The sequence below is a fragment of the Aquila chrysaetos genome, chromosome 12 (assembly GCF_900496995.4).
Source record: "Aquila chrysaetos chrysaetos chromosome 12, bAquChr1.4, whole genome shotgun sequence".
NCBI classification, from domain to species: Eukaryota; Metazoa; Chordata; class Aves; order Accipitriformes; family Accipitridae; genus Aquila; species Aquila chrysaetos.
The window spans coordinates 42,355,283-42,369,351 of record NC_044015.1 but is presented as its reverse complement, the minus strand read 5'-3'; the positions used below and the strand labels follow the sequence as shown (position 1 = coordinate 42,369,351).

The 14,069-nt window shown below is 44.7% G+C and overlaps 1 protein-coding gene across 3 annotated transcripts in view; it reads left to right on the top strand.

Moving 5' to 3' along the window:
* The window catches only part of NEGR1 (neuronal growth regulator 1), a 297,771-nt gene that overhangs the window by 200,223 nt on the left and 83,479 nt on the right, over nt 1-14,069 (top strand). For all 3 annotated transcript variants that reach the window (XM_030033013.2, XM_030033015.2, XM_030033014.1), the window contains exon 4: nt 5,297-5,428. In XM_030033013.2, the coding sequence (XP_029888873.1) occupies nt 5,297-5,428 (132 nt within the window). The remainder of the gene's footprint in view (nt 1-5,296; nt 5,429-14,069) is intronic.

Sequence of the window (14,069 nt, the reverse complement as noted above, 5' to 3'; positions counted from 1 at the left end):
TCAGCTGCTAAGGCAGAAAAGTCAGTCCATATTCTGGAGTATGCGCTGACCCTGTGTTGCCTGGCATGAATCCTGCAAAGAGAAAATTCATGCTTGCTCCAAAACATCATAACTCCATGAATCTCAGACACATACTGCAGCATGGCAGCGGTTCTGCGCAGGGACAGAAACTGATGTAACTTTAGAGAATGAGGAAAGCTAACTGTGACAGCTTCTTTTGTAGGGCCAACCTCTACCCTCTACACACAACATCTCTTGATAACTGGCTGGGATTTACATTGCCCCTACTATGAGCATGCACACAGGCAGCTCTCCAAACGCTTCTCTCTGTACCTATCTATTTCACATATAGATGTACCCCTGTTTGTCTCCACCTCTGAAACTTTCAACTTTGTCAGTCTATGTTCACATCTCTTTTATCAGCATGCCTTTCTTACAGAATTGCTCTACTTGCTTTTCTTGTTTTGTGTCGTCAGCTGGGAGATCTCCTCCAGCCCTCAATTTATCTGTCAGTTTTGGATATTTTTTTTCTTTACATTTTATCTGATTTTTCTTTTCAAACATGGGGCGTGGCTTCTCTAAGGCTAAATGGCCTTCAGCGATCAATGTTTAAACGGTCCCTAATGTGATAGGGCCATTCTCCTAATAGACAACGAGCTGTTCAGATTACCTGCAGTTCCTCTGAGAGGACTGTCCAATTACAGCACTTGGTGTAACTTTAAACCCAGAATTCGTAATGAGTAGTAGAAATGGCTTCAGATCATTTTTCTGGGTGAATCCAATTGTTTAGGTTGCTCTCAGCATTCCACGGCAACGCGTCTGCAGGAAAGAAAGGTGCCTCCTTGCGCCCTTGATCCTGTACCTCCACCCAGCCTCTGAGATCAAGAAGGACCTTATGGATAACTTAAAGCATCTGTGGATAATCAGATGGCATCATGATGACATGGTCGTTGGAGACCGCCTTCTGTTCTCTCATCCTGAGCCCAGTTCTCATCGTCGAGGCAGTGTAAGAAAGGATGAGCTGGGATCTCTGCACCTCCTCTCTTCTGGGAGACAGCTCGCTCGGCTCTGCACAGTCTCTGCTGTGCACCATCGAAATGCCCTGAGTCCGCGACGAACCAGGGCTGGCATCAGCTCAGCCGTGTGCTCTCCACGCTCCCAGCCCTACGAGGGTTTTCACTCTCTGCTGAAGGATGAGGTATCTCAAAGATAGGGTCATAAAAGCCAATCCTGAGCACTGAACAGGTTTTACAGTTCATAAACTGGGGCTATATTGTAGTTATTTAATAGCCTAGTGAATAAGGAAAAAAAAAAAATCCCCCTTGGCTCAGATGAAGTCCTCAGAGTTTTTCAGAGCTACCGTGGTCTTGCACCAGATTTTTCTTCTTACGGCCTTATGTTTAACACCAGGGGAGGAAAATGCTACCCTTGCAAAACTCATCTGTCCAAGCCTTTGAGAACTGGTCCATATGGCAATGCGTACGTGTGCTACACCTGATGCCAGGTACCATATGTGTGGTAAGAAACCACAGTTTTAATTGTGTACTCTCCTGAGGAATAACAAGTGTGATGATTTATCAGGCATCATATCACATGGCAGTAGCAGAAAACAGGCATTCAAGCTTAGTTTCGCAGGTGTTTCCCTTCCTGGCTAGAGTACCTGGTCCTATAACCTAAGATATATCCAGAGCAGATTACTGACATACCATGTCAGTACTGTGTATCAGTAAGTCTAGTTAAGAGATCTTCTGAAATACCCATCAGGAATGGCCTTGGACATGAGACACTCTCATGTTTATGTTTCTTTTACTTCAGCTTACAGTTTTTTCCCATCTTTGATCAAAGATCTTAGCTGACACGACCTCAGGCTGATGGACTGGTGCTAATGAACTTTCCAGATTTCTTTTTCTCACATACCAAGTCTGCTAAGTCTTTTGGCTCTACAGCCAGAAAAGACAGCCAGACATGTTCATGATGTCTTGAAAGGCCTGTAAAATGCACATGGTCTGCAGAAGGGCAGAGCAAGGTGCAGTTACCCCAGGCTGTAAGACACCACAGAAAAAAACAGTGAGAAAACTGAGCTGTCTCCTGAAACTCGTCTTCATTCAGCAGTGTCTTCATACACAATTTATTCTCCCTGCTGCTTATGAATGTCGTTTTTTTGAGCTGAATGTGCATGCAATGTAACATAAATACACTTACATATACTTACGCATGTATCTTTCACATAACACTATTTTAGTTCTCCCACACAGCCATGGGACATCTCTAGAACAAAAAACAAGCTGAAGAAGATGAAATACTGTGCAGACAAACAGGAAAGATGAAGTGTGGTATCTCTGTATTCCCTAAGAAAAATATTTATCTCTAATATTTACTAAAAGCTTTCTTATGTGAGCCAGATGCAAAATTTCTGGGGACATGAGGGTTTAAAAGTGACTTAATTTTAATATTTTTAAATGTGTATGTGAGTTGCATAAAATACATGGCGTTTACAGCACTATAAAAATGCATGCATAGTTTGCAGCATAAATTAGGTTAATAGCTCAGCATAAGGTCCCTGCTTGGGGGGGGATTTATTGTGGGAACTCCCACCAGGTTTCCCCCCAGCAGCATTGATGCATTTGAGCGGTAGCAATCTGTTGTGCTGCTGCCCTCTCAGTCCTGGCTGGTGTCAGCACCTGAATGCGCGTTCACTTTCCCGGCAGACATCGCTCCTGTTGGTATTTTGCAGCCGGACGGATGACTGCTTGCCAGACCCGAGAACTGATGTTGCTCATGCCGGAGAGGAATTGTGCCGAATACGTAAACCTGTCACTTCTGCCAGTACGGAGTGGCAGCTGTATTGACCCTGGCTGAGGCTGAACCTTATCCCATTCAGGTGGCAAAAGCAGTGCCAGAAGCACAGCTACAATCCAGGAATTGTTAAGAAAGCAAAAGCTGGGCGGCAAGAAACTAGGTTATCCCCTGGTGTTATGTTTGTATTAAAAGTTTAAAGCAGAGAATGTTTGGTTTTAGCTTAACTCCAAAACACAAATAATTCTTCTTATGAAATTCCAGGTACTTGGAGATAATATGTTTTTCTTCTTTTTTTCTAAATTTATGTTGGGAATTGGGATAGGATACATCATAAATAATTCCCAGAATTCAGTATACAGTATTGTGGTACATACCATATATCCAGGGAAGTACTGACATTGGAGAGCATTACAATCTCATAATTTAAAAGTAATTTTTAACCTGACACACGGGAAAATTTTGCATTTTATATCATTTTCTTGGTATTAGAAACAAAGCAGAAGTCTTGTTGGAAGGTCTCTCCTCTGCCCAGGCAGATGCCCCTGTGCAGGCAGGGGCTTTGCATCCTTCGCTGCTGTTCAAAACAATAGTAAATAAAATTTTCGTAGAAATTGATTCAACCTGGCCAAAGCAGAGCAGGACAAGGGCCACGATGTGAACAGTAACAGAGCTGGTTTGTTTGTGGAAGGGGTTTTTTTGTAATTTATTCCTATGAGCAACATGGAAGAGAAAAAAATTCATTCTCATGCAATTTCTGATATCCATAAATTATTTCATTGCATTTTATGAATGTTCACTTCAATTCACAATAATTTTCCAATTTCAGTCTTATCTTTCTACTTTACATAACCAGTGCTTACTTGGGCTCTTTTGCGTGACAGGCATGGTATATTGTGCTTATTAATGAGTGCTATCTTGCTAAGCGATGCACTGTTATAATTGATGTTTTGAACCTTGCACACTTTAAAAGATTAATCCGTGAACAGACAAGCAAATGAAATTCACTGCTGTGATGGACATGAACATAATACTTCTACTTAGTTCTCACTACCTAGTTCAGATTTTTGTCATTGCTCCATAAGTTGCAAAGTTATTAACAGTCAATTAAAAGCTTGTCTGTCTGGGAAAACACTTTCAGCAAATCTTTTTAACCTTTAGGCCTATAATTTCCAGCGTCTGTAGTCATGACTGCTATGATATATTGTTTTAAGATAAAAGTTACATTTAACATTTTTTGGTTTATTATGTGGCGAATGCCTTGTGAGGAATCTGAAAGAATTAATTTGCTCCCCACCTAGAGTGCATTGCTCAAAAGACACAGAAAGACGAACTTCGACCCAGGTAGCAGTTTTCTTCCGAAGGACATCGGAGGGCTCACTGCAGGGCAGGAACCACAGTAGGGAAAAGCTGGGAGGTGCTGGGATTTAGAAAACTACACAAATTTCTGTGTATGCTATGACTCCATGTCAAGTGGAGATAAACTAGCTCTCGAATCATATAATTGTTCTTGCTCTCTAAAACAATTACTGTTCTCAGTTACAATGCACTAAGGAGTTACGTACACAAATATTTCAGTTTGGCCTTCATTTTGTTTTACGTCAGATAGACCTCTGCCTATCTTCAGTAGTGCTCACGCTGGCTGTCCTTACTTCTGCGTAACAGGGCAAACACTGAGGACCTTATTTCTTGGGTTCTGGTCCTTTGGGAGAGGAGAGCTATTATTTAATTATTAATTAATATGACGGAATGTTTATTAGGGCAGAGGATGAAAGCACTGAGCGGTGTGGTGAGCAAGCCCGAAAGGGCTTTTTCACCGGAGGTGGGATGCGGGGTGACCCGTTGGGCACCCGTGAGAGGTGGTCCCCTCCGGGACAGGTCTGGCTGTGGCAGCCCTGGGGGTGCAGGGGACCCCAGCTGATGAGGTCTACCATCCTCCACGTCCAGCTGGTGTAGCTACAAGGGGGAAGGGTCCCTGGAAATTGAGGGCACCTGTGATGGGAAGGTGGTGCCGGGGCCAGGGCAGCAGGGCTGGGTCGGCTGCCCCAGGGCTGGGCTCCTTGTCCCTTCGGCTCACCCTGATAGCTGGCTTTGCTTCTGATTGCTGCCGGGGAGCGCGTCTCCTCCCAGGTGCAAACCGTAAGCCCTAATGGACGGTGAGACTCTTAAGGCGAGGTTTTGACTGAGGACCGTGCATTATATTCTGTGAAGCCCATCGGGTATGGAGCTGGGCTAGCAAATGGCTTCTTGTGGCTCTGGAGGCTGCTGAGCCCGACTGCGGGGCAGGAGAAGACTCTTGGCCAACCCAGGAGTTTGGGGGGTGTTGCAGCCCAGCTTGGAGCTGGGGTTTCATAGCAAAAGCTGGAGGAGCTGCCCGGCTCCCCTTGGCTGTGTATTAACTGCAGCAGCCAGCAAAACCCTCCTGTTCACGTGTTGGTGAGGTTTCGGGTGTTGTGTGATCAGCTTCCAGTGATTTCTTTCTCTGATTATTTCATTTCAGCAAAACCCTTTGAGAGCGGACAGTACCTGGACATCTACGGAATTACAAGAGACCAGGCTGGGGAATATGAATGCAGTGCAGAAAACGATGTCTCAGTCCCAGATGTGAAAAAAGTAAAAGTCACAGTAAACTGTAAGTTGTGTTGTTTTTTAATCACTAAATCCAATGGAGAAGAGGGATGCGGCTGAGAAGAAAAGTCTAATGCAGTGAACTGCTGTTTGTGGTGAAATTGTAGTGTGTTTGGGTATTGTATGACAGTAACAAAATGACCTGTGCTATTTGATGTACGAGTTAGTCTCACCAAAGGAAGGTAAAATGAGATTAAGGTTCAAATCCTCCTTTTGTCTGTCAGGAGGACAGCAGCACTGGCGTGCTGTCACAAGCTTTATAGCAGGTGCTCTCGCTGGGCTGTGGTATTGAGACTCAGTTTTTGGAGTAATTTTCTGAGTAATTACCTGAGTAACTTCTAAGGACTGCTGTGGTTGTGGGACAGAAGCGTTTCTGATTTAATTTGTTATGGCTGTGCAATAACATAAGGAGATGAGAATTTTTTTGGAAATTATTTGGGAGATTAAATGGCAATTGATCTCTGTGGTAATTTGAGGTCCTCCCAGGAGAGGCAACGCATAGTTTCATGTGGTTGCCCAAGTGTGAAGGCAAGATGGACTCTGCTGCTGCCCAGTTCTGCTGTAGTGATCCCGGATGGAACTGCCAAGGTAGCCTGTTACTGTCCCTGCAGCCCGTCAGGTCAGGTCTGACCTTCCGGGATTCTCACACTGAGGAGGTGTTTCTGACTTGGGACTGAATTTCGTTTAGCACTTGGTATGATGTGAAACATTCAGAACAGTGTTCTTTCTCCCTCCAGCCTGTTCGAAAAACAAACAAACAAAAAAACCCCCAAAAACCCCCATGGGAATAACTACTCTGATTCATTTTAACTATGAATTTAAGTGTGATTACCCAGCTTGTAATTTGTGACTGTTCCTGGTTTGAAAATTGCTGTGGTGTCTGTATTGGCCACAATTTTTTGAGATCTCAGCTTTGTGTCTCCCTCCACAGATGTTGTCTCTATCGATATGCTGTAGGTAGCAAAGCCCCTTGTCCCCTGGTCACTGCAGAGCTGGAGGTGGGAGTCGGGGAGGTGGGTTGCTGATGGGGCTACCTGTGCTACTGGGGCATTTATGGGATGTTCCCCCATTCAAAAGCTAACCAGACTCTCCACATCTACATGGCACCAGGGTACTTGCAGTTTGTGCTGTCCTGGGACGTGGTGGGTCAATATGCTAATGCTTATAGAAGAGCTGGATCATACACTGGGTCTCGCAGGCAGTTTTCTGTACTGCTTGGTCACACAGGCTGGTGGTTCCGGCTGCAGGTCCTGAGGCTTCTGCAATGAGGCTCTGGTATAACGTGCTGTGGCCATCAGTCCTTGCTTTACAAGTCACAAGGACAGACTTGAACTGCGGAGCAGCTCGGGGAGGCTCGTGAAGAGTGCATCGCTGTTCTTGCTCCTTCTTTGCCATCATTGACATGTTTCCACCTACATTAGCTTTGCTGAATTTCTGAAAGCAGGCAGTGCTCTAAAAACTATAGACTATGTAGGAGGAAAAACCACAGTGGGTTGTGTCTTATGGAACAAACATCCTGGCTTGTATCAGAAATCATGTGGCCAGTGGGACTGCGGCAGGGATCGTCCCCCTGTACTCGGCACTGGTGAGGCTGCGCCTCGAATAGTGTGTTCAGTTTTGGGCCCCTCACTACAGGAGAGACATGGAGGTGCTGGAGCATGTCCAGAGAAGGGCAACGAAGGGGCTAATGGGAGAAACAGTGTGTCTGCGTCAAGGGATGTGCAGGCTCAGAGGGTCACACTCCTGTTTGGTGCGGACTGCAAGCAAGGGGTGCTCAGCTTTGACTGCAGCATGCAGTGTAAGGGTACTTCTGTCTGCAGTAAGAAACATGTTACAGGCTGCTAAAGCAACCAACAAGCTCGGTAAATACTTGAATAAAGTGTCCAAGCTGATCTTTGTCCCAGTTTGGCTGTCTGGGCTAAGCTGGATGTGTCCTTGGCCATGGTGTTATGTCATATCCAGGCAGACTTTGAAGTCTGCACTGGGGACACGCAGAGTATCTTTTTTTGTTTGTTTCTTAGAACTAAAGAAGAAAATGGAGGGGACAAAAATAAAATTGAAGCAGCGTAAAACTAGGATCTCGCTGCAGCATGAAACAGTTTGTATATGTGAATGATTTGTCGTAGTCAGCTAATTGCTAATGCACTTCTGTTTGGATTTGTATGTTGTCCCCTAGCCAGTTAAGCGAAATGCAAAAGCGCTCTGAACATCTGCTCACTGCTGCTGATGCTCATCTGTTCTGACCAGGCAGAAAAATGGCTTGTTGTGTTTGGGAGAGGGTCCTGCCGGAGCTGGGTGATGCTGGGAGAGCTCGCCCTGCCGCCGTCGGCCCCGTGGGCGCAGCGTTGGCAGCGGGTGGGACATGCTGCGGTGGCCGGTGCTGCTGGGGTGAGCTTCGCTTCCCGGCACTTCGGCGTGGGCAGCCCTGTTCAAAAAGAGACGTCGTGCGCGTGATCAAACCGGCAGAACGATGCCTGTTTGCTGTCTGTTGACCTGCCCTGGCACGCCAGCTTGCCATCAGTAAAAGCCAAGTTTTTCATTTAGGAGAGCTGTGGTTTGTCTACTGGTCACTGTTTACAAGAAATTTTTATCAAATTTATTTTCAAGTTTAAATCTGGGAAGATCTTAATGAGAGGAATATAAAAGAAGAGAGGAAGCCTTCAGGTCATTTTGTTACCCTGGGTCAGGCAGTTTCCTTTGTCAAGTGTTCTTCAGTCCCGTTTCTTAAGACGTCTGTTCATTTGTCTAGCAAAGAGCAATGCTTTCTCCCTCCACCCCCCCAAAACAAATCCCATTCCTTTATTTTCTGTGGTTTTGCAAACTTACTTAATTCTCCTGCTGACACCCTGTTGCATGGGCTCAGCACCAGCTCCGCAGCCTCTGCCGCTCCTCACCCACCCTGGTGTTACTCTGTGATTGTACTTCTGGTGCAGGGATGTTGTGCCCATCTGCCAGGTACCTCCACCACGTCTTTAATTGCACTTACTCACGACTCGTTCCTCGGTGAGCGTCACCAAAGCTGTGACCAGCACACCGAACTCTCCTCCTTTAGTCACGGGGATCCTGTAACTTCACAAAATGTCTGTCGCCTTTCCCACCTGTAGTGCTTATGATAGAAAATACTCTTGGAAGTAATGTGTGTGGCTTACGCTTCAAGTCCTGCTTTTGCACCCTTACGATCTGATGGGGTATGGATGGCCATGTGCTGCAGAAGCATCACTTCATCTCGGAGTCTGAGCAGTCCCTGTTTCATCTCTGTCCCTCCACCATGTCTCATGCAGTGACGTCTTGACATACGATCTCCAGCACACAGAATGATGACGGTACCGCACTACATTTGCATGAATATGATCGCTTAACTGCTGCTTCTGGACAATTTTTAATACTGTTTCACTGTTATTAAAAGGAACGTTCTTTACTGCAGACCTGATAACTGTAGAATAAATCAAGGTTTTATTGTGCCCAGTTAATAGAATGTATCAATGAGCCCTGAGCGGTTACGGTGGATATAAGCATAATTTTGAATATGGATATTCATCGCATATAGCGGTTGTTCAGTCATCCAAGCATGTACAAGAAAATTACCAGGTCTAAATTACTTTCTGAATTTCAAGTTTCTTGGCTGGGCAACTTCCAACCATACATAAACAACCAGCTTGCGCTCTGCCTTACAGCACATATATTATAACTCTAATGACTTTACAGGGGTTTTTTTCTTTATACTGCTTCATATTGCATAATTTACATTTTCTACTTTAATTTATGTCTGTCCCCCATAATTTCCCTTTCAAAATGGTGGCCTGAGAATCCATGGTGCATTTGTCTGCCTGAATTCTGAGAGAGGAAGGCGGCAGGGGGGAGAAAAAAGATATTGGAGCTGCCGGTTTATGAAGAAGGAATACTATACCAAATCGAGTTAAAATAGATAAGATATAATCCAATTTCATTTCACAAGTAAATCTTATTAGCATTTTCCATTACATTTTATAAAGCAAATACTGATTTATAGATGATAATATTGAACCCTACTTTGAACGAACCAGTGTCTGGATTAGCAAGACTTTAATATGTCATCTGAAAGCTGGTCTGAAACTATCCATGTGGTACTATAGCTTTCCTGACTCTCTTCTGGTTTATTAGTGCCATACTTAAAAAGTACTAAAGGCAGCTGCTAAATGCAAGATTCTCTAGAAGTGTTGAGGCCATGCTGAGATAATGCAGAATGCGATGTGTGCATCATGGAACTGGCATTTATTTTAATTTATGTAAAATTGTCAGCTACCTAAATAAATAGCAAATGTGGACTTTCAAAGTGGAGCTGTATTGCAGTATTCCTTTCTTCAGACAATATACACTAAAGGTCTGGTCTTCTGTAACAGTATCTTGAACAGCTCTGTTGAAGCTGGATCTTGCAGACTTTACTGAATTAAGATCCGGTGACTTTGGAGAGGAAAAAAGCCATTCAGTTGAAATTAAAAGACAATAATTTAATTTCAGCCTTTATGAACCCCATCATGCTGCAAATTGAAGGCCAGACTCATCGGTGCTTACCAGGGAGGTGAAAATTAGAGTTCCTGTGCCGAGGAAGCCCAGCTGGCACCAGGAAGCTCTGGTGTGGTGTGCTCCTGTCGGGTCTGTCGGTTTGGCTGTCTTGGGGTCCTCCTGGCAGCGCAGGAGGGAGGACAGGTCTTAATTTCTGAGCCAGGACTCCCAAGTAGTTTTTCTGGCACAAGCTGCTTCGAAGGAAATGATGCCTAGAGCAGCCCGGGCTCAACCTCCAGCAGGTCTCCTGCCTCCGATGTGCTGCAGGCTACAGAAGAGAAAGCTAGTCTGCCAAATCTTGTAGACAGTAAATACAAACCATATAAAGATAACTCAAAATATTCTAGGTACTGAGTCATGTCTGCTTGCAACAGCATTTCTTTGTACAGATATTTTTTGTTGGATCTTGAAAATATTGAAAGAGGAAAATGGAAGTGAATAGACTAGATGATAACCTGTAAAAACTGTATTAAGCTTGTAAGTTGTGCTCCTGAATCAGTGTTGCCAATAGATGTTCGCCCAGTCCCTCCGTAAGGTGTCTCTGGTGATGGCAGCTCCATGGGCAACATGCTCTAATCTACTTAATCACAGTCCTTGTCGCAGTGTCTAATGTGATCCTTCCTTGCAGAATTACAACCCCATTCCTCACCTGTCCTCCGAGGAAAGGAGAACAGATCAGTCTCGCCTTTCGATCTCATTGGAGACGGTGGACTCGTGCTCCCCATGTTTACCTCCTGATGTTCACCAGCCCTGATTCATCTCATCTTTTTTCTTGGGTCACGTTTGCTAAGGGATTGACTAAATGTTTCTTTTCTGTAGATCAGTTGGTGCTAGGGACGGGCCTTCTCAAATCAGCTATTTCAAACTTGAGCTAGCGTGCCTGGTGAGGCGTTGGATTGCTGAGGAGGTGGAAGGATTATTTCCAATGCCTGTTCATATACCTGGCTGGGGCACTTGCCCTCCCTGGGGGAGCAGGACGCTTCAGCGGGGTTTTACCCCTGGCAGCCCCGGTGCTCTGCAGAACGGCTGTCTCACCCCCTCAACCCCAGCTGTTCATCCAGCTGATGAATCCCAAGTGGTGAACTCGTTCCTCTGTGGTTTCCTCCGGTTTTTGGGCTACATCAATTGATCAGGGTTGTCTTCAGGGTTCTCGTCTCTGATAATGGTATTAATGATGCCCCCACCACCAGTGGCAGGCCCAGGACTGGTGTCCACTGGAGCAGACCCACAAGCAGAGCCTCCCAGACAACACGCACTGGTGTTGAACGGAGCTTTTAGCCAAGCCCGGCTCGCTTGTGCGTGGGAGATGCGGTCAAGTGCTTGCTGCGGTTAAGCTGTGGCATCCACTGCCATTCCTTTCAGGAACCTATGACCTGAAACAATCTGTTCTTAACAAACCTGTGGGCGATTGCTCATCTTCTTGTTATCTTCCAGGTGCTTTCACATCTTTGATTGCTTGAACAGCATTTATAGGGGGATTGGAGATAAATGGACTGGCTTGTAATTCCTTGGCTCCTGTTGTGCTCTCCTTTTCTGAGAAAGGTCCATGAAGGCTGTGTTAGCTACTTGCCCCCCACTTCAGAAGTAACACTGTAGCTCTGCATTTGCTTAATCCAGCTCTTGAATATATTTTTGAAGTTCAGTAGGCCAGCTGGTTTTGTATCAGTTTGGTTTCTTCAGTTACTTGCTGCATTATTCTTTCCTTAACCTGAAACATAAAACAATTAATTATGGTCATTGAACTGGTCAAATTCTGTGTTTGGAACAATTCTGCCTCCCTTACCCTTTCCTTTTTGTGCACGTGTTTCATGTTCTTCAGTGAATCATCTAAATTTTGTTTTGGGGTTGGGTTTTTTTCCTCCTTTGCCAAGTTTTCCCCTGCCCTGGAGCCCGGGGCTGTGTGCTCAGAGCAGGCGCTGAATCACCCGGGGTTGCGGTGGTCCCGCTCGGGTCCAGGGCAGAGGGACCCTGGGCTGCTGCCCACCCTGCCAGGCTCTGGCATCCGAATTCTGCTGCTGGTTTTCAGCCGGAGCAGTGTCAGTCCTGTGGGATTGGGTTTTCAGGGAGCAGCGAGCCGGTCACGAAAGGTGACTGCTGTGCAGACCTTGTGCCCCCTTCCTGCTGTGATGGCTTGATAAGATATTTTATGCTGTGGGGGTTTTTTATAGAAGGAATGTGTGAGTTTCTTGTATGAATTTTAAGTAATGTGTTTGTTTTTTGCTTGGACAGGTTAGGGTTTTTGCAGAACAGCTTATCTCATTAGCATTTCTTAGAAGTCTGCCTTACTGTTGCTATGGTGCTTTGCATAATGTTATGCATAATACTCTGATTTTACTTTGAAATCAGACATACTGTACAAGCCACTCTAACCTAATTATATCTGTAACCTTAAACCTATTGGGGAAAAACATTATAGGACTTCAGTGTTTGTTGGGGCTCCTAATACCTGGACACGTTGCTGTGACTTCATTTTCCCAGAAAGTGTCTTGCTGTAAACGGTTGCTGACCTACGAAAAACATTTCCTTGGCAAGGTTGTTTATTTTGGATTCAACAAAGAAAATTCCCCTCAATCAAGGTGATTGTGTTATTAAATTAAAAAGCAAAGCCCAAATATTTTTCCAAAGATCTCTGTCCTCCTCTACTTTGGTACCAAGTATGAAATTATTCAGAGCAATTTGTAGTTTTAATTTCCACTTTCTTCTAATATAAGAGAGGGGAGGAGGGGGACTTCTGTGTAAGCATAAACAAATAACTCTGATTCTTTCAGTTTTTAATAGCTACAGATGTGCAGCTTCATATTTATATCCCTGACTAAATTTAGGACCTGGAGGTTATGGTCAGCATTGGCTTTAGGAGACCAGGAGTCATTTCGTTGGAGAAACCAGTGAGTCTACATAAATGTATTTTGATCCATAAGTGCAACTTTTTTTTTTTTCTTAAAACAGCATGGACAATGTATTGAACAGTTGTGTGCATTTGTGTCAGTCTTTGGTTTTGCAATATTGCTTGTTTGTTGGCCAGCCTGAGAAGGAACATCCTTCCTGTCTGTTGTACCAGAAGTTTACAATAGCGACTGCAGTCAGGGGTGCTGCATCTCGCAGCCTTAGAGGACCTGAAACTTCATCACAAATGTTTACTGTTGGTGAGGTCACTTATATCCAATTACAGAGTTCTTTCTTTTAAACCAGCTAAAACCAGTTCTCTGAAAGAACAAAACTGTGGAGGAGAAGTTACTGCTTTTCTTTACGGTGTCATTTATATCAAGTAAATTCAGTCGTGTCAACTCTTCAAACAGAATTGCACCCACATGAGATGAAGTCATATGTTCATATTTGACCGTGGAACAGAAAGACCTTATCTTGGTGTTGCAGTGGTTGATATTATCCATCTGGCTGAAATTCACACATTTAAAACTGCATTATGTAGGTCGGTCTCTCTTTAATCACGAAGTATTTCCTGATATTGTAACGACAGAGAGCAATTTGCAGGTACTGAGCAGCCACAATTCCCACCGACCGTTTCAAGAGGTGTACAGAGCCTTGGAAGATTGAACTTTGCAATACCCTTCTGAAGTATCAAAATTACACTCCGAAAAGCTGAAAGCACTCCGGAGTGCGGTTTCACTGGCTTCTGTGAAACGTGTTTTCCTAAATTCTCAGGTTACCATTCAAAAATGGGGTTTTGGCTTCGAAGTCACACTGGGGACTCCTGGAAATCTGACTACTGGTTCATATTTGATTCTGTTAATGGATCAGTGGGGCTTATTGCAGTGTGAGCTTTCCAGAATGTGACTCTGTTCTGTTCAAGCCTTCTTGGTCTCGGACGTGTGGGTGAGTATAATGCTGGTGCACACCACGGACTTGCGTGGTGGGTCAGAGTCTGCAAGTGTAAGAGATGACCCTGGCCAGGCGTAAGCTGTGTCCAAAGCATGACTTCAGGCTGCCCCCTTTTCCACAAATTTTTTGGTTTCTTTGGGAAGAAGCCTGCAAGGACTGGTCCCCTTTTGTTCTGTCCTACCTGGGGAATGGGTGGTGTCCTCCCTTCACTTTCTTCATCTGAAAACTGTTGCAAAAGATCAAAGTTAGAGTTGTGCTAACCTTTT